The sequence below is a fragment of the Nomascus leucogenys genome, chromosome 23, assembly GCF_006542625.1.
Source record: "Nomascus leucogenys isolate Asia chromosome 23, Asia_NLE_v1, whole genome shotgun sequence".
NCBI lineage: Eukaryota > Metazoa > Chordata > Mammalia > Primates > Hylobatidae > Nomascus > Nomascus leucogenys.
In genome coordinates, this window is record NC_044403.1 from 33,052,996 (window position 1) to 33,072,432 (window position 19,437).

Below are 19,437 nucleotides of genomic sequence, written 5' to 3' on the forward strand. Positions count from 1 at the left end.
CAGTCTGGCTCACAGTAGGCAGGGTAAGAACAGTCATTAAGTAGAACGAGCAGCAGTGAGGATAAAGAAAACGTGAAATACTAGAGATTTATTTTCAAGACAGATCTGATATGCCAGTTGAAGTATTAAAAGTATATATGTAATCCCAGCACTTTGGGAGGCCGAGATGGGTGGATCATCTGAGGTCCGGAGTTCAAGACCAGCCTGACCAAGATGGAGAAACCCCATCTCTACTAAAAATACAAAATTAGTCGGGCATTGTGGTGCACACCTGTAATCCCAGCTACTCGGGAGGCTGAGGCAGGAGAATCGCTTGATCCCAGGAGGCAGAAGTTGCAGTGAGCCAAGATCACGCCATTGCACTCCAGCCTGGGCAACAAGAGCAAAGCTCCTTCTCAAAAAAAAAGAAATAAAAAGTATACAGTGCTGGAGAGACAGCAATCAAGGATGACACAGGCTTGCTGCCAAATCAACTAGACAGGCACGTAGGGTCCAGCCCCACAGGGTCGGTGGGTTTTCTCCCTGTGTGCAGAGACAAGAGATTGTAGAAATAAAGACACAAGACAAAGAGATAAAAGAAAAGACAGGTGGGCCCGGGGGACAACTACTACCAAGAAGCAGAGACCAGTAGTGGCCCCAAATGCCAGGCTGCACTGATATTTATTGGATACAAGACAAAGGGGCAGAGTAAGGAGTGTGAGCCATCTCCAATGATAGGTAAGGTCATGTGGCTTACGTGTCCATTGGACAGGGGGCTCTTCCCTGCCTGGCAGCCAAGACAGAGAGAGGAGACAGCTTACGCCATTATTTCTGCATATCAGAGACTTTTAGTACTTTCACTAATTTTGCTACTGTTATCTAAAAGGCAGAGCAAGGTGAACAGGATGGAACATGAAGGCAGACTACGAGTGTGACCACTGAAGCGCAGCATCACAGGGAGACGGTTAGGCCTCCAGATTAACTGCAGGCATGCCTGACCGATGTCAGGCCCTCCACAAGAGATGGAGGAGTAGAGTCTTCTCTAAACTCCCCCAGGGAAAGGGAGACTCTCTTTCCTGGTTGGCTAAGTAGCGGGTGTTTTTCCTTGACAGTGACGCTACTGCTAGACCATGGTCCACTTGGCAACGGGCGTCTTCCCAGATGCTGGCATTACCATTAGACCAAGGAGCCCTCTGGTGGCCCTGTCTGGGCATAAGAGAAGGCTCGCACTCTTGTTTTCTCGTCGCTTCTCACTATGTCCCCCCAGCTCTTATCTCTGTATGGCCTGGTTTTTCCTAGGTTATGATTGTAGAGCGAGGGTTATTATATTGAAATAAACAGTAATTGCTACAAACTAATGGTTAATAATATTCATATATAATCATATCTATGATCTATATCTAGTATAGCTATTCTTATTTTATATATTGTATTATCCTGGAACAGCTCGTGCCCTCAGTCTCTTGCCTTGGCACCTGGGTGACTTGCCACCCACATCTCCCCCCTTTTTATTAACTAGGATCTCCATCACCATCATTGCTCGTCATTGACTTCGGACTTGTTTTCGGCCTCCTTGAGGCATCTGCAGACTGAAAGGAGATAACATAAGCATACCAATATTAATAACGCCAGTGACAACCATGATCCTCTGAGGGGTTTGATCCATTTAAAGGGATTAAGATCAGATAGTTCCTTAGTTATTCCTTCAAAAATGTCTGAGCCAGGAACAGCGGATAAATGAGCTTGTGAAGCCTCGAAAATTTGATCTTTAAGTTTTGAAATATCCAAGGTTAAGTTATCATCCCAAGCTTTTAAGTGTCTTGAGACCTTTTCCCAGCTATGCTGATCTTTATTACAAGCATAAGGCATTATGCAATAATCAGAAGTATTCCAATCACACTGTAATTGTATATAATGTTCCACATTCATAACTCTATCTCCCAGCCAGGTTACACTCTTGTGAAGATCATTAATTTGATTAGCTAATTTTTGATCAACTTGAGTCTGAGAATTCCAGAGTCTGGAGGAGTTTTTCTGCCATGCTTCAACATATTGAGCAGTTTGAACAGAATAGTGGATGGCAACTCCAGCGGTTGCCACTGTTGCAGTAACTGCAATTAGAACTGCAAGGACCACAATAAAAGCAAAAATAAATCTTTGTTCTTTTGAGGATACTTTTAAGAACTTCATTGACTATGTGTATAGAGGGGGAAGACTCCCAAGGACGATGTAAAGAAACTGGTATCCATACCCCTCCCTAGTCCTTACGAAGAGAATACTTGTTGTGGGATTAAAAGTAGCATCAATGCACGTGAACAGCTTACACTTATCACATTCTGTAGTTTGTGTATTGGGAATGATAATTATATTTCCAACCAACAGCATGTAAGGGGGTTTGACACAGCTCCAGATGGGTATCATCTGTTCAGATATCAAGGTGATGTTGAATGTGGGTGTTTTGGTATTAGTGTGAAGGAGTTGATAGGTAGTGTTCCATGTACTTATTCCTGTCATAGCTGCAGCTAATTTCCATAATTCAGGATATTCTGGGGTAACAACGGGATGAATCATTTTTGGTCTAGGAAGAGCAATGCCTGCTTCCATCCATTTAAATGGGTAAGGAGACACCCATTGTCTCAACCTGTATGACTGCCATCCATCATCTATATAATCTAACAAATAATTAAACTCCGAGCATGAGGTATTTTTGCCGGAGCAATCTTGCCAATAATGCCATTTTGGAATCCAATCAATAAAAATACCCGTGGCTAGACTTTGGAGCACAACGGCCTTGGGAGCATCACAATCATTCCATAAAATTGAAGTCACTATAAAAGGTACCTTTGTAGGTTTCTTTGGTCAGTCTGGCAGTCCTTTTATTAATTTTAGTACTGACAGGAACTCTCCATTCCTCATGTGAATTAAGTTTGACAGTGAGAAGTTGAAAAGAATTGGTACTGAACACATTATGTACTCGATAAGAATCATTTGTAAAGGACGGTACGGTTCAAATCCAATTCTGGTAAGAATCAGCTAAACAGCCAGAAGACATCCCAATGCATAGTGATGGATATTTATAGCCAATTGACAGATTAAAGTGCATACCTTCTTATTCCCGTTGAGCTGGAAACCTATCATCATTAGGGACCGGCATGAATGCACTATTATTAGTGTAAACTTCTACTGGGGAGTCCATCCAGGAGACAGACAGAATTAAAGGGGGAAAAGGAACCTATGTCCAGTAAGTACAATTTTGAGTTGCCCTAAACGGTGGTATACTTACAGCTCCACTGACTACCATAAAGGCAGCCAGAATTATATTACCCATCGTTTCTGGGATTCCTTTTTCTTTTAATAAATTTTCTGTTTGATGAGACAAAACCTTTATTTGACCCCATGTTGGAGGAGTTGAACCAGAGGTGTTGTAGGTCACACGGCGAGATCTTGCCTCAATGTCGAGGTCTTGTCTCAATGTCGAGGTCATGAAGTTTACGTGTCAGGCGGCAAAAGTTGCTCTTTGGTTTCCGAGGGGTCTTTGCCTTTTGTTTCTGGGAGCGTTTCATCTTTGGAGTTATGGTGCAATTTTAATTGTCAGGAGGGCACCCACATGGGCTATAGTCCTTTTCCTGGGGAAACACAAGCAAAACCCCTACCCCATGTTATGACTGTGCTTAAGTCCCATTGTTAGTTTTTGAATCTTTTCACCATACCTGCATTCCTTTTTGTGGATCAAATTTACTTCCAGTGAAATGTTGTTCTGCCGCGGTAAAAGGTTGACTTCTTGCTATGTTTAAGAAATTTAGGGAAAAAGGAGCCAGATTTAATTGAGCATGAGGAGTAGCAGCATCCCTCTTTGTTTTAGTGTCCTGTTTTCAAAGTTGATTTTTGAGTGTTTTATTGTCTCGTTCCACCAAGGCCTGTCCTTGAGAGTTATAGGGGATGCCAGTTGTGTGAGTAATTGCTCATGTTTGAGTGAACTTTTTAAAAGCAGCACTATTGTAGCCGGGGCCATTATCAGTTTTCAATTTCTCAGGACAGCCCATAACCGAGAAACATGAAAGCATATGTCATTTAACATGAGCTGTACTTTCCCCTGTTTGACAAATAGCCCAGATAAAATAAGAAAAGGTGTCAATAGTTACATGTATAAAAGAAAGCTTGCCAAAAGCAGGATAATGAATCACGTCCATTTGCCAGAGAGGACTCTGTGAAAGTCCTGTAGGGTTAATTCCTGAGGAAAGTGGCTGTAAAATTAACACTTGACAAGTAGGACGGTGACGTACAATGGTTTTAGTGTGTTTCCATATGAGGGGGAACTTTTTTCGGAGTCCCACAGCATTGACATGAGTTAAGGAATGAAAATTTTCTGCATCTGTAAAAACGGGAGTATCAGCTCAGGCATTTGCTGCCGAGAGGGGTCGGGGGAGGGGTCTGTGGGCCCGAGGGTGAGTAATGTAGAAAGGAGAAGACCTTGCTCTGATCACAGACTGAAACCTTTGAAAAAGAAAGAATAGGTTATCATCAGGCAGAAATTTGATTAAGGCAGTTTCAATGTTGCGAGCAACATGTACTACATACGCTGAGTCAGAGACAATGTTAACTGGTTTAGGGAAATCTTCAAGGACAGCCATAACAGCAAGCAGCTCAGCTCGTTGTGCTGAAATAGCTCCTGTGCTAAGAACACATTCTCTTGACCCTGTATATGCTGCTCGGCCATTACAGGAAGCATCATTAAAAATAGTGACAGCTTCAGCTAATGGGGTGTTTCTAGTAATGTTAGGTAAAATCCAAGAAGTGAGTTTAAGGAACTGAAATAATTTTACATTAGGATAATGATTATCAATTATACCCGGGAAACCTGCCAAATGTACTTGCCAAGCAATGCAAGTAGCAAAATCCTGTTGAAGTTGTAATTGGGTGAGGGGAACAATGATTTTTTGGTGCTCTGTACCCAAAAGACGAAGCAGACGAGAAAGAGCCTGACCAATTAAGATAGAAATTTGATCTAGGTAAATAGTTAGTGTCCGTAAAGAGCTGTGTGGAAGAAAACACCATTCAATTAAATTATGTCCCTGAATAATGAGTCTTGTTGGTGAATGTTAAGTAGGAACGATTAGTATTTCAAAAGGTAAATGTGGATTCACTCTGGTAACCTGAGACTGTTGAATGCATTTTTCTACAAGTTGTAATTCAGAATCCACCTCAGAAGTCAAGGACCTTTTGCTGCGTAAATCAGGATTGCCCCACAACATTGCAAAAGATTAGACATAGCATAAGTAGGAATGCCTAAGGAGGGAGGAATCCAATTAATGTCTCCTAGGAATTTTTGGAAATCATTTAGAGTTTTTAATGAGTCTCATCTGAGTTGAACTTTTTGAGGCTTAATGACCTTGTCCTCTAGCTGCATTCCTAAATAGTGATAAGGGGAAGAACTCTGAATTTTTTTGGAGCGATAACCAAGCCAGCTGCTGTAACTGCTTGTTGTAAAGCAGAAAAACAAGATATTAATACAGAGCGTGAAGGTGCTGCACAAAGAATATTGTCTGTGTAATGAATAACATAACATTGGGGAAATTAATCTCTTACTGGTTTTAATATGCATCCCACATAATATTGACAAATAGCAGGGCTATTAAGCATACCCTGAGGTAGGATTTTCCAATGGTAACGTGCTGCAGGAGTGATGTTGTTAAGGGCTGGAACAGTAAAAGCAAATTTTTCAAAGTCCTGAGGGGCCCAAAGGAATGGTAAAGAAGAAATCTTTAAGGTCAATCATGATAAGTGGCCAATACTCAGGAATCATAGTGAGGGAGGGCAAACTGGGTTGTAATGTCCCCATAGGCTGAAGGACAGCATTTACCACCTTAAGATCAGTAAGCATTCTCCACTTACCAGATTTCTTTTGGATAACAAAGACAGGTGAATTCTAGGGAGAAAAAGAGGGTTCGATGTGTCCCAATTTTAACTATTCAAGAACCAAAATATGAAGTGCCTCCCCCTTATTTTTTGGGAGAGGGCACTGATCTACCCAGACCGGTTTCTGAGTTTTCCGGGTCAAAGGGATGGGATCTGGAGGCCTGATAGTGACCGCTTCTAAAAAGAATAATCCAGTCCTGTAGTCTGATTCATGAGTAGGTATAATAGGCTCGGTGATGCCTTGTGCTAATTTTCCTAAGCCCATACCTTGAACAAATCCCATTTTGGTCATAATGTCCTTACTCTGTTGGCTGTAATTGCCTTCAGGAAAAGAAATCTGTGCCCCCCACTGATACAAAAGATCTCTTCCCCATAGGTTAACAGGAATGCTTGTAACGAGGTGGCGAATAGTTCTAATAGTTCCAATATTTCCAATAGAAGTATCTCTGGTACAACAGAGATCTACTGCCGCTGATCCTGTGGTGGCGGGGTCCTTCAGGGCTCGTGCAATGTAAAGTTGTGGAGCTTTCATATACTTCTGAAGCCTGACCAACACCAACTAATGCTGTGGACGCACGCTCCTCTGGCCAATGTTGGGGCCATTGATGTAAGGCGATAATAGAAACATCAGCGCCCGTATCAATGATTCCCTCAAACTTTCTCCCCTATGCACGGAGCACACAGGAGGCGTGTCAGAAATTTTGCTGGCCCAGTAAGCCGCCTTACCTTGATAATCTGTGCTACCAAAACCTCCTTTTCTCGTACAAGAACTGGATCCTAAAGGAACGTAAGGAAGCATCAGAAGCTGAGCAATGCAGTCCCCAGCTGCCGCATTCCAAGGGACTGTAGAGCTAATGACAATATGAATTTCACCTGAATATTCTGAATCAATTACACCAGTATGTACTTGAACACCTTTTAAGTTTAGACTTCAATGAGCCAGTAGCAAACCGACACTGCCAGTCAGCAAGGGACCAAAAACACCTGTAGGAACAGCAATAGGTGGCTCTCCAGGAAACAGAAAAATCTCTGGTACGAGAGATCTACTGCCACTTATCCTGTGATGGCGGGGGACAAGCATTGTACTGAGATTCGTGCTGGGGCTGAGCCGTTAGATCCTGTGGCACAAATTGCTGAAGTGGGAATTGGGGTGGAGGTTGAATGGATTGGACTGGGAAGGCTCCCGTCTGGCTGGACACCGGGAGCTGGGAGTTGAGGAATGCCCCATTGTTTTAGAGGGGCCTGGGCCGGCCCCTCATCCTGTTTCCCTGGATGTTAAGAGGCTGTAAAGGATTACCATCAATATCAAATCTTGAATGACAGTGAGTAGCCCAGTGAATTCCCTTTTGGCATGATGGGCATAAAGTAGAAGGTGGGACTTTTTGTTGCTGAAAAATTTTTTGTTGGTGGTGGTGGTATTGTAAAGAACGGCAACCTGTACGCCGGGGGCAATTTCTTTTTGTATGTCCTTTCTGGCCGCATATAAAGCATTGGCCAGAGAATTGTTCAGGCATTCTAATAGAGGCCATAGCTCGTGCCATGATCATTGCTGTATGCAGAGCTCCTCCCACCCCTTCACAGGGTTTAATGTAGGAGGTATTTCACCACCCGGTGGAATTTTGCTTTGATGGGAAGAAAAGCCGCCTGACAATCTGAATTTGCTTGTTCATAAGCCATGAGTTCTACAAGTCATTGGCCGTGGCTATCAGGGATAGCCTTTTCTGCTGCGTCCTGGAGATGAGCAATAAAGTCTGAGTAGGGTGCATGTTGTCCCTGTCTGATGGCCGTGAAAGATGGGCATATTTTAACCTCATCTTGAATCTTGTCCTAAGCATTTAAGCAACATTTCCGCAATTGTTCAATAACTTCATCATTTAGTATAGTTTGATGTCGAATTGCAGCCCACTGACACATTCCCAGTAACTGGTCAGCAGTAACGTTAACAGGAGGATTGGAGCCCTGATTAAGATGAATGTGTTACTGGACAGCATCAACCCACCAAGTCCTGAATTGTAAATACTGGGATTTAGATAAGACTGACTTTGCTAAAACTTCCCAGTCATAGGGCACCAAACGTTCATCTTCTGCCAGGGCTTTTAATGTGGAAAGGACAAAAGGAGAGTTGGGACCATATTGTTTTACTGATTCCTTGAAATCTTTGAGAAATTTAAAAGAAAAACTTTCCAAAGTAGCAGGGCATAGCTGAACCTGACCTGGATGTATGGGGTCAGGTTGAACTACCGCCTGAACCCTGAACAGCTGGAACGACAGGTACAGGCTGTGCCCCAGAGGCAGGCAATTGTGAAGCCTCATTATTGCCCTGAGCAGCCTGTCGGGCTGAGGGGCTTGATTATCAGCCTCTTGATCTTGATGAGCAGTGGGGTCAGACGACTGCTGAGCGGGATCAACAATGGGCTGTGGGTGATTTTATGCTGCTGGGGTGGCGGGGGTCGTGGACGTTGTAAAATTACAGGAAACTGCCAGGATTCGGGATCCCCGTATTCCCTTGCCTGAGCTATAGCCCTCATAAGCAGAGTGTCATTTTCAAGGATGTATGTAGCTTGTTGCTTATGCGAGGCAATGGCAGTGTTGGCAACAGCAACAGCGACTGGACCAGGAGCAGAAAAAAAGTAGGAATTTTGAATAGAGGGAGAGTTGAGAACCTGAAAGCAAGGATGAGAACAGACTACCTACTGAGCAGGTCTTTCATGGGCCTGAAAGCCAGACTACCACGGCAACTACGGACCAGGTTTCAAGGGAGCCTGTGACTCTAGCCGAGTCCAAGTAGGATGAAAGGAACTAGGCCTCAAGGGAGAATGTGACTCCAGCCGAGTCTCATTAGGAGGAGAGGACACAGGCCTCAAAGGGAGCCTGAGACTCTAACCGAGTCTCATTAGGAGCAAAGGAACCAGGCCTCCAGGGAGACTGTGACTGTAATGTGGTCTGAGTAAGAGAAAAGGAACCAGGCCTGAAGGGAGCATGTGACTCTAACCGAGTCTGAGTAGGAGGAAAGGAACCAGACCTCAAGGGAGCCTGTACTCTAGCCGAGTCTGATTAGGAGGAAAGGAACAAGGACTTAAGGAGCCTGTGACTCTAGCTGAGTCTCAGTAGGAGGAAAGGAACCGGGTCTCAAGGGAGCCTGTGACTCTAACCGGGTGAGTAGGAGGAAAGGAACTAGGCTTCAAGAGAACCTCTGACTCTAACCTAAAGTCAGAGTAGGAGGAAAGGAAACAGGAACCAAGAGAGCCTGTGACTCAACCGAGTCTGATTAGGAGGAAAGCAATCAAGCTTCAACACAGGCTGTGAGTCTAGCCAAGTCTGATTAGGAGGAAAAGAACCTAGCTTCAAGAAAGCCTGTGACTCTAGCCGAGTCCGATTAGGATGAACGGAACAAGGCCTCAAGGGAGCCTGTGACTCTAACCGAGGCTGAGTAGGAGGAAAGAAACGAGATATCAAAGGAGCCTGTGACTCTAACCGACTCTGATGAGGAAGAAAGGATCCAGGCTTCAAGGGAGCCTCTGACTCTTGTTGAGTCTCAGTAGTAGGAAAGGAACCACGCCTCGAAGGAGCCTGTGACTCTAACCGAGTCTGATTAGAAGAACAGCAACCAGGCTTCAAAGCAGCTTATGACTCTACCTGAGTCTGATTAGGAGGAAAAGAACCTGGCTTCAAGGGAGGCTGTGACTATAGCCGATTCTCATTAGGAGGAAAGGAACCAGGCCTCAAGGAAGCCTGTGAAACTGATGGAGCCTGTGACTCTAACCGAGTTTGAGCAGGAGGAAAGGAACCAGGCCTCAAGGGACCCTGTGACTCTAACGGAGTCTGAGTAGGACAAAAGGAACCAGGTCTCAAAGGACCCTGTGACTCTAACCGAGTCTGATTAGGAGGAAAGGAACCAGGCTTCAAGGGAGCCTGTGACTCTAGTCGAGTCAGAGTAGGATGAAAGGAACCAGGCCCCAAGTGACCCTGTGACTCTAAAGGAGCCTGTGATTCTAACCTAGTCTGAGTACGAGGAAAGGAATCAGGCATCAAGGGAGCCTGAGACTCTGAGTCTGAGTAGGAGGAAAGGAACTGGGCCTCAAGGGAGCCTGTAATTCTAACAGAGTCTGATTAGGAGGAAAGGAACCAGGCCTCAAGGGAGCCTGTGACTCTCACCCACTCTGAGTATGAGGAAAGGAACCAGGCCTCAAAGTAGCCTGTGAGTCTAACCGAGTCTGATTAGGAAGAAAGCAACCAGACCTCAAGGCTGCCTGGGTCTCTAGGTAGTCTGATTACGATGAAGAGAAACTGGATTCACAGAAGCCTGTGACTCTAGCCAAGTCTCATTAGGAGGAAAGGAACCAGGCCTCAATGGAGCCTGTGACTCTCATGGAGCCTGTGACTCTAACCGAATCTGAGTAGGAGGAAAGGAACCAGACCTCAACGGAGCCTCTGACTCTAGCAGAGTCTGAGTAGGCGGAAAGGAACCAGGCCTCAAGGGAGCCAGTGACTCTAACCGAGTCTGAGTAGGAGGAAAGGAACCAGACCTCAAGGGAGCCTGTGACTCTAGGCAAGTCTGATTAGAAGGAAAGCAACCAGGACACAAGGGAGCCTGTGACTCTAACTGACTCCGATTAGGAAGAAAGGAACCAGGCCTCAAGGGAGCCTGTGATTCTAAATGAGTCTGATTACGAGGAAAAGAACCAGGCCTCAAGGGAGCCTGTGACTCTAACCGAGTCTGAGTAGAAGGAAAGGAACCAGACCGCAAAGGAGTCTGTGACTCTAACCGATTCTGATAAGGAGGAAAGGAACCAGGCCTCAAGGGAGCCTGTGATTCTAGCGGAGGAAAAAAAGCCTGTGATTCTAGCGGAGTGTGATTAGGAAAGGAACCAGGCCTCAGGGGAGCCTGTGACTCTAACGGAGCCTCTGACTCTAGCCGAGTCTGAGCAGGAAGAAAGGAACAAGGCCTCAAAGGAGCCTCTGACTCTCACGGAGCCTGTGACTAACCGAGTCTGAGTAGCAGGAAAGTAACCAGGCCTCAAGGATGCCTGCGACTCTAGCGAAGTCTGAGTAGGAGGAAAGGAACCAGGCCTCAAGTGAGCCTATGACTCTAACCGACTCTGCTTAGGAGGAAAGGAAACAGGCCGCAAGGGAGCCAGTGACTCTAACAGAGTCTTTTTAGGAGGAAAGGAACCAGGCTTGAAGGGAGCCTGTGACTCTAGCTGAGTCGCAGGAAAGGGACTGCGCCTCATGTGAGCAGGTGACTCTAACTGAGTACGTTTAGGAGGAAAGCAATCAGGCTTCCAGGCAGCTTGTTACTCTAGCACCGTTTGATTAGGAGGAAAACAACCTGGCTTGAAGTGAGACTGTGACTCCAGATGAGTCTGACTAGCAGGAAATGAACCGGGCCTGAAGGGAGCCTGCGATTCTAACACAGTCTGATTAGAAGGAAATGAATCAGGCTTAAAGGGAGACTGTGACTCTAGCTGAGTCTGGTTAGGAGGAGAGGAACCAGGTATCAAGGTAGCCTGTGACTCTAACCCGGTCTGAGTAGAAGGAAAGGAACCAGGCCTGAAGGGAGCCTGTGACTCAGTAACTGGGTCAGATAGGAGTAAATGAAGTGGGCCTCAAGGGAGCCTGTGACTCTAGCTGAGTCTGAGTAATAGGAAAGGAACCAGGACTCAAGGGAGCCTGTGACTCTAAACCAGTCTGATTCGGAGGAAAGGAACCAGGGCTCAAGGGAGCCTGTGACTCTAACCGAGTCTCAATGAGGAAAGAAACCAGGTCTCAAGGGAGACTGTGACTCTATCCGAGTCTGGGTAGAAGGAAAGAACCAGGCCTCACAAGAGCCTGTGACTTTAGCCAAGTCTGAGTAGGTGGAAAGGAACCAGGCCTCAAGTGAGCCATGACTCTAACCGAGACTGATTAGGAGGAAAGGAATCAGGCCTGAAGGGAGCCTCTGACTCTAACGCAGTCTGATTAGGAGAAAAGGAACCAGGCTTCGAGGGAGTCTGTGACTCTAGATGAGTCCGAGTAGCAGGAAAGGGACCATGCCTCAAGTGGGCGTGTGACTCTAACCGAGTATGATTAGGAGGAAAGCAACCAGGCTTCAAGGAAGCTTGTAACTCTAGCCCAGTTTGATTAAGAGGAAAAGAACCTGGCTTCAAGGGAGACTGTGACTCTAGCTGAGTCTGATTAGGAGGAAATGAACCAGGCCTGAACGGAGCCTGCGACTCTAACAGAGTCTGATTAGGAGGAAAAGAATCAGGCTTCCACGGAGACTGTGACTCTAGCCGACTCTCAGTAGGAGGAAAGGAACCAGGTCTCAAAGAAGCCTGTGACTCTAGCCGAGTCTGGGTAGGAGGAAAGGAACCAGGCCTCAAGGGATCCTGTGACTCTGAGTCTGATTAGGAGTAAATGAACTGGGCTTCAAGGGAGCCTGTGATTCTAGCTGAGTCTGAGTAGTAGGAAAGGGACCGTACCTCAAGTGAGTGTGTGACTCTAACCGAGTATGATCAGGAGGAAAGCAACCACGCTTCAAGGCAGCCTGCGACTCTAGCCTAGTCTGATTAGGAGGAAAAGAACCCGGCTTCAAGGGAGACTGTGACTCTAGCCGAGTCTGATTAGGAGGAAAGAACCAGGCCACAAGGGAGCCTGTGACTCTTACAGAGCCTGTGACTCTAACCGAGTCTGAGTAGGAGGAAACGAACCAGGCCTCAAAGGAGCCTGTGACTCTAATCGAGTCTGATTACAAGGAAGGGAACCAGGCCTCAAGGGAGCCTGTGACTCTATCTGACTCTGATTACAAGGAAGGGAACCAGGCCTCAAGGGAGGCTGTGACTCTAACAGAGTCTGATTAGGAGGAAAGAAACCAGGCTTCAAGGCAGCCTGTGACTCTAGCTGAATCTGATTAGGAGGAAAGGAACCAGGCCCCAAAGGAGCCTGTGACTCTAGCCAAGTCTGATTAGGAGGAAAGGAACCAGGCCTCAAGGGAGCCTGTGACTCTAACGGAGCCTGTAACTCTAACCAAGTCTGATTAGGAGGAAAGGAACTAGGCCTTGGGGGAGCCTGTGACTCTAACCGAGTCTGATTAAGAAGAAAGGAACCAGGCCTGAAGGGAGCCTGTGACTCTAATGGAGCCTGTAACTCTAACCAAGTCTGATTAGGAGGAAAGGAACCAGGCCTCAAGGGAGCCTGTGACTCTAGCCGATTCTTAGTAGGAAAGGAACAAGGCCTCAAGGGAGCCTGTGACTCTGAGTCTCAGTATTAGGAAAGGGACCAGGCCTCAAGGGAGCCTGTGACTCTAACCGAGTCTGAGTAGGAGAGGCTGAGTAGGAGGAAAGGAACCAGGCCTCACGGGAGCCTGTGACTCTAACCGAGACTGATTAGGAGGAAAGGAACCAGGCCTCAAGGGATCCTGTGACTCTGAGTCTGATTAGGAGTAAATGATCTGGGCTTCAAGGGAGCCTGTGACTCTAGTTGAGTCTGAGTAGCAGGAAAGGGACTGCGCCTCAAGTGAGCATGTGACTCTAACCGAGTATGATCAGGAGGAAAGCAACCACGCTTCAAGGCAGCCTGCGACTCTAGCCTAGTCTGATTAGGAGGAAAAGAACCCGGCTTCAAGAGAGACTGTGACTCTAGCTGAGTCTGATTAGGAGGAAAGAACCAGGCCTCAAAGGAGCCTGTGACTCTCACGGAGCCTGTGACTCTAACCGAGTCTGATTACAAGGAAGGGAACCAGGCCTCAAGGGAGCCTGTGACTCTAGCCGAGTCTGATTAGGAGGAAAGGAACCAGGCCTCAAGGGAGCCTGTGACTTCATCCCAGTCTGATTAGGAGGAAAAGAAACTGGCTTCAAGGGAGCCTGTGACTCTAGCCGAGTCTGAGTAGGAGGACAGGAACCAGGCCTCTAGGGAGGCTGTGACTCTCACGGAGCCTGTGACTCTAACCGAGTCTGAGTAGGAGGAAAGGAACAAGGCCTCAAGGGAGCCTGCGACTCTATCCGAGTCTGAGTAGGAGCAAGAGAATGAGGCCTCAAGGGAACCTGTGACTCTAATAGAGTCTGAGTAGAAGGGACCAGCCCTCAAGGGATCCTGTGACTCTAACAGAGTCTGAGTAGGAGGAAAGGAACCAGGCTTCAAGGCAGCCTGTGACTCTAACCAAGTCTGAGTAGGAGGAAAAGAACCTGGCTTCAAGGGAGCCTGTGAATCTAGCCGAGTCTGATTAGGAGGAAAGGAACCAGGCCTCAAGGGAGCCTGTTACTCTAACCGAGTCTGATTAAAAGGAAAGGAACCAGGCCTCAAGGAAGCCTTGACTCCAGCGGAGTCTGATTAGGCGGAAAAGGACCAGGCATGAGAAAACCAGGCTGTGGAGGGATAGTGTTGAGGGCCTCATTACCAGGCCGAGAATTGAAAGCCTCCTCTCTGGGCTCTTCAGATATCAGAGCCTCTGTACCGGGCTGCATGGAAACAATTTATAGCCTCGTTTTCATGCTGCCTGATCTCATATTCTGTCTGCAGGGCAGCAGCGTTGAGAGGATGAGGAGAGGCAGGAGGGTCCAGGACCAATGGCTGTTGGTATGTTTCAGCTGAGTTTTGCTGGTTGGGGGAAATAAGTTCATTCAGGTCAGTTAAAAGATCATAAAGCGACAACGGGGGTGCTGTAACCTCTTGCGTAGGTGGTGGCACCACAGGCATGTCAGAGTGGAAGTCTGCCTGTGAAATTATGGTCTCAATTTGTGCAGTATCCTCAGGGGAAAGAGAACTGAGAAATCTTCGACCTCCTCAGGGAGAGGAAAGAGGGATCAGTCTCCATGTTGTCCTCCTGAGTCTGTAAGGAGTCTAGGACAGAGCGAACCAAAGCCCAGATTGACCAAATGGTGGGTGGAATAAAATGTCCCCCTTTATGAGCAATTTTGAATTGTTGGCCTATCTTTAAGTTCTAAAGTTCCCTCAGTCGGAAAACAAGGGCAAATAAGATTTACAACTGCAAACAGTTCAACTAACTTTTCAGTAGAAAATTAAACCCCTCCTTAAGAGTTTTTATAAAATTTAAATAAGCCGAGTACTTAGTACTGGCTTATACCATGGTGTCCCCAGAATACTGAGTGCTCACGCTTACCACCAAGCTTACTAACAGCAATCCTCAGGAATCTCTCGTTGAAATCCTCCACTGAATCCTGCACTCAGGGTGCAACTTCACACAGCGATGGAGAGCCCCACATCAGAGCACCAGATTTAGGGTCCAGCCCCACAGGGTCGGTGGGTTTTCTCCCCATGTGCGGAGATGAGAGATTGTAGAAATAAAGACACAAGACAAAGAGATAAAAGACACCTGGGCCCGGGGGACCACTACCACCAAGACGTGGAGACCAGTAGTGGCCCCGAATGCCAGGCTGCACTGATATTTATTGGATATAAGACAAAGGGGCAGGGTAAGGAGTGTGAACCATATCCAATGATAGGTAAGGTCACGTGGGTCACGTGTCCACTGGACAGGGGGCCCTTCCCTGCCTGGCAGCCATGGTAGAGGAAAGAGAGAGACAGCTTATGCCATTATTTCTGCATATCAGAGACTTTTAGTACTTTCACTAATTTGCTCCTGCTATCTAAAAGGCAGAGGCAGGTATACAGGATGGAACATGAAAGCGGACTAGGAGTGTGACCACTGAAGCACAGCATCACAGGGAGACACTTAGGCCTCCAGATAACTGCGGGCGGGCCTGACTGATGTCAGGCCCTCCACAAGAGATGGAGGAGTAGTCTTCTCTAAACTCCCCCAGGGAAAGGGAGACTCCTTTTCCCAGTCTGCTAAGTAGCGGGTGTTTTTCCTTGACACTGATGCTACCGCTAGACCATGGTCTACTTGGCAACAGGCATCTTCCCAGACACTGGTGTTACTGCTAGACCAAGATGCCCTCTGGTGGCCCTGTCCAGGCATAAGAGAAGGCTCACACTCTTGTCTTCTGGCCACTTCTCACTATGTCCCCTCAGCTCCTATCTCTGTATGGCCTGGTTTTTCCTAGGTTATGATTGTAAGGTATTATTATATTGGAATAAAGAGTAATTGCTACAAACTAATGATTAATGGTACTCATATATAATCATGTCTATGATCTAGATCTAGTATAACTCTTCTTATTTTATATATTTTATTATACTGGAACATCTCGTGCCCTCGGTCTCTTGCCTTGGCACCTGGGTGGCTTGCCGCCCACACAGGCAGTCGTGCCATTCACTGAAAAGCAGAAGCCAAACAGAAACCAGAGCCTAATCAAGTGTTTTAAACACATCAGGCTTGAAATCCCTATGAAGCACCCAAGTGGAAATGCTGAGTAGGCAGCCGGGCTCCAGGTATCAATCTAGTCTGGGAACTGAGTTTGGAAGACACCAGCAAATATCAAGCCACCAATGAGGATTAGGTCACCTGGAGATTCCCAATTCTATAGAACAGAGGGCCTGAGACTGACATGGCCAACATTTAGACAAGAAGTCTGCCGAGGCTCAATCCAGCTCAGGCCAGAACTGTTAGGGCAAGAAGCTCCTTGCTTCTAAGAACAGAGCCTGGCCTGGTAGGTGCCATGCTGGTTCCCTGAGGATGACACCTGCTCAGGAATGAAGGCAATATGGACAAAGGTACCAGGAGAGGGACTGGACCCAGGGATACCAGACCCCTGCATCTTCTATACTTCCTCTAACACAGGTGGTCAGCACACTCTTCCACTCCTTATCCAATTTTATCAAAAATAGAGATTAGGGCAATGCGACATAACAGCATTAAGCACCAAACCATTTGACAGGGATTCCTTTCAAAAGCGAAAACCAGTGTATGACTATATAGCTTCTCCACTAATCTTTGTTACCAACAGCCACTTAATCTAATCCTAAAGACTGAGTACAATATTCTTTCTACAATACTTTGAACACTCACTTCAATTTATAGCATAATTTCTAAATGTACCTCTCTCTCTCTTCTGAAAGAGAACATTTCATCAGAAAACGAATAGGGTCTTTTGCCTATCTGATGGTCTCACACCTTCACAACAGCTACAAATCCTTGGACCAGCCAGAGACAGACCAACTCCAGGGTTCTCTGACAACAGAAGTCCTGGAAACACTCTGCACTCAAAACAAACCCCTATACCACCCCAAGGTAGGGGGATTGTTTCAGGTTGGAGAAGCTAAAAGAAATTGAACCTAAACTCTTCATCAGGAACGTCCAGAGTGGCTTTGGCTCTCCATATAGGGCGAGGCCTGCAGACCCTTCGGCTCTTCTTTCTGGTGGCTCCATCTACAGGTTCCACCTGGGCTGAATAAGCAGCTATCGGGGTAGAGAAGCAGCATATGTCAGAACTGAATAATAACAGCTAAAATTACCTGTACAGTTACGTTTGCCCATACAATTCTAACCACTTTGCATTAATTAACTGATTAATTCCTCAAATTTGTAAGGCTGATATTACTATCATCCCCCATTTAGAGAGGTTCAGTAGTGTGCAAAACGTGTTAGTACTACTATGTGGTAGATCCAGGATTTGAACCTAGCTGATCTGGCCCCAGGAATTGCACTCAAACTGTTATGGGATATGGCTTCATTGCTAGTAGAGAAAGCCAAGACACAAAGACATGAGGCAGCTTTCCCCAACCCAGGAACAGGACCAACATAGGACCATGCTCTTTCCCACTCCTCTCAGGACCTCCCTGCTACTTCCCAGATTGTCCTGGGAACAGGAGAGAGAGGTCCACGCTTTCTGTTTCCCTGCTCCCTCAGGCTTCCCTGAGCCCATCTCCTTCCCCCACCAGGCTTGTTGCTCTGGGCCTTCTTCCTTTCACCCCCTACACACTTCCTCCTTAAATTAGGCCTTCCTGAATCAACCAGTGGCTAGCTCCTCACCAGCTCTGAGAGCCCGCAGGGCCTCACGCCATTCGGCTTCCATCTGAGCCCTATAGTCTCCAAACAAGGAGTGCATCAGCTGCCTCTTCCGAGGCAGGGGCGTTCTTTTGCTGCGCAGGGTTCGAATTGCTCCAATAGCCTGCTCTTCTGCGAATAAAAATAAAGGACTAGTGAACACCTCTATTACTGACCGCCTACCACCCCACCGCAAAGGCAACAACTCCATAGTCTGCCAGCACCTGCAGGCCAGGCAGTGCCACTGTTCACGTCCCCCAACTCTACAGAAGGGTCCCTTACTCTGTTTCGGGGTGGGTTTCTGCCTCTTGAGGCCCAGCTCCAGTTGCTCCACACACCAAGCCAATTCCTGGGCCAACTGTTGTGCCTGTGATGGATTTGGGGAAGCCGCTGAGAGGGCACTGGGAAACCATAGCCCCTGGCCCCATCCCATCCCCCTCCCCGCCTTAACTCCGCGGACCCCAGATCACACGTGCCCGTGGATTCGCGCCCGTGGATTCCACCCCTCCCGACTGAAGCCCGCCCTTGCCTGGGCCTCAGCGCTTAGGGGAACTTCTTCTGGGGCGGGTTTCTCTGAGGCCTTCTCGCCTCCATTTGCCACAGAGGCCCTGTTCCGGGTTTTCTTCTTATTCTTTTGTTTTTTCGACGCTGCGCCGCCTTCATCGCCTAATGGGTGCGCTCTGGAGTCAGCGTTACTGCACGTAGGTTGCCCTGGGTAGAGACAGACAGTGGAAGGATTCCGGGCGCTGGAAACCTGGCCGGGAAGCCGGTGTCTGCGGGACGCGCAGGGAGTACCCGGGCCCGGGGCCGCCGCTGCCTCCCCAGCAAGATGTCCTAGGGCCTGAAGAAAGGGGGGGTAGCACGCGGGTCACCGAGAGCCGCCAACAGTGCAAGGCCCAGCCACCCGCGCGTCTTCTCCACACCGCTCACCGCCATGCGCCGCAGTCGCCACCGGAACTATGCGGGGCGCAGAGTCCAACGCCGAATTCCGTCCTCCAGGAACGCGCCTGCGACGCTAGGTTCCGCCGGGCGCGGGCGGTGGAGGGCGGGGAGAGGGCGGTGGAGGGCGGGGCGAGGGCGGGGCGTGGCTGGGGCGGGATGAAGCTGGGGCGAGGCGAAGCTGGGACGGGGCTGGACGGGGCTGGGGCGAATCTGGGACGGGGCTGGAGCGAAGCTGAGACGGGGCTGGGGCTGGGGCGGGGCCTGGGGGTTCCGGGAAGAGGCTGAACGGGGGTCTCGGAAGGACCCTTGTGAGCGAGTGCTTGCGGTCACTGACAACGTGCCCGGCACCTTTCCGGATAAAAGTCCAAAGCTCTCCACAAGGGTGTGTCCTCTCAAGTCTCACCTTTTGTTGGGGAGGGAAAAGCAAGTAAACAGCACATGAGCAGCTGTGGCGCAGGAGGGTGGTCGGCAAAGACCCCTGTGTAATGGGGAAGAGCGAGGGTCAGGGCACGGTCGGTTGAGACGTGGAGGCTCGGGTGAGGTCCGAAAGTTGGGAGGGCCCCCGTCATGGGTTTACTTCCGTTCTAACGCAGTGGGAAGTCGCTGCAAGATGTAAATCTGAAGAGTGGCATAATCGTAGACGTCTGTTCTGCAGATCTCTCTGCTCTTGTGTAACGAGTGGGACACATGGGGTGGAGGGACGTGGAGGGGTTTCA

At 47.9% G+C, this 19,437-nt stretch overlaps 1 protein-coding gene across 7 annotated transcripts; it reads right to left on the reverse strand.

Annotated features, from left to right (window-relative positions):
- Positions 1-3,345: 3,345 nt before the first annotated feature.
- C23H8orf33 (chromosome 23 C8orf33 homolog) lies at positions 3,346-18,796 on the reverse strand. 7 transcript variants are annotated; one of them, XM_030804645.1, is made up of 8 exons: positions 18,710-18,796; positions 18,309-18,620; positions 18,062-18,146; positions 17,765-17,911; positions 17,068-17,191; positions 6,622-6,672; positions 5,872-5,905; positions 3,346-5,706 (listed from the first exon to the last, which is right to left on the reverse strand). In XM_030804645.1, exons 1-6 carry the CDS (start codon positions 18,713-18,715, stop codon positions 6,636-6,638), a joined length of 711 nt encoding a protein of 236 aa, XP_030660505.1. In that variant the 5' UTR covers positions 18,716-18,796; the 3' UTR covers positions 3,346-5,706; positions 5,872-5,905; positions 6,622-6,635. The 7 variants fall into 7 exon arrangements, 5 of the variants coding, with proteins under 5 accessions (XP_030660505.1, XP_030660506.1, XP_030660504.1 ...); XR_004028303.1 differs by having other exon boundaries at positions 3,346-3,605; positions 5,622-6,672; XR_004028302.1 differs by having other exon boundaries at positions 3,346-4,473; positions 5,622-6,672.
- Between the last annotated feature and the right edge of the window lie 641 nt (positions 18,797-19,437).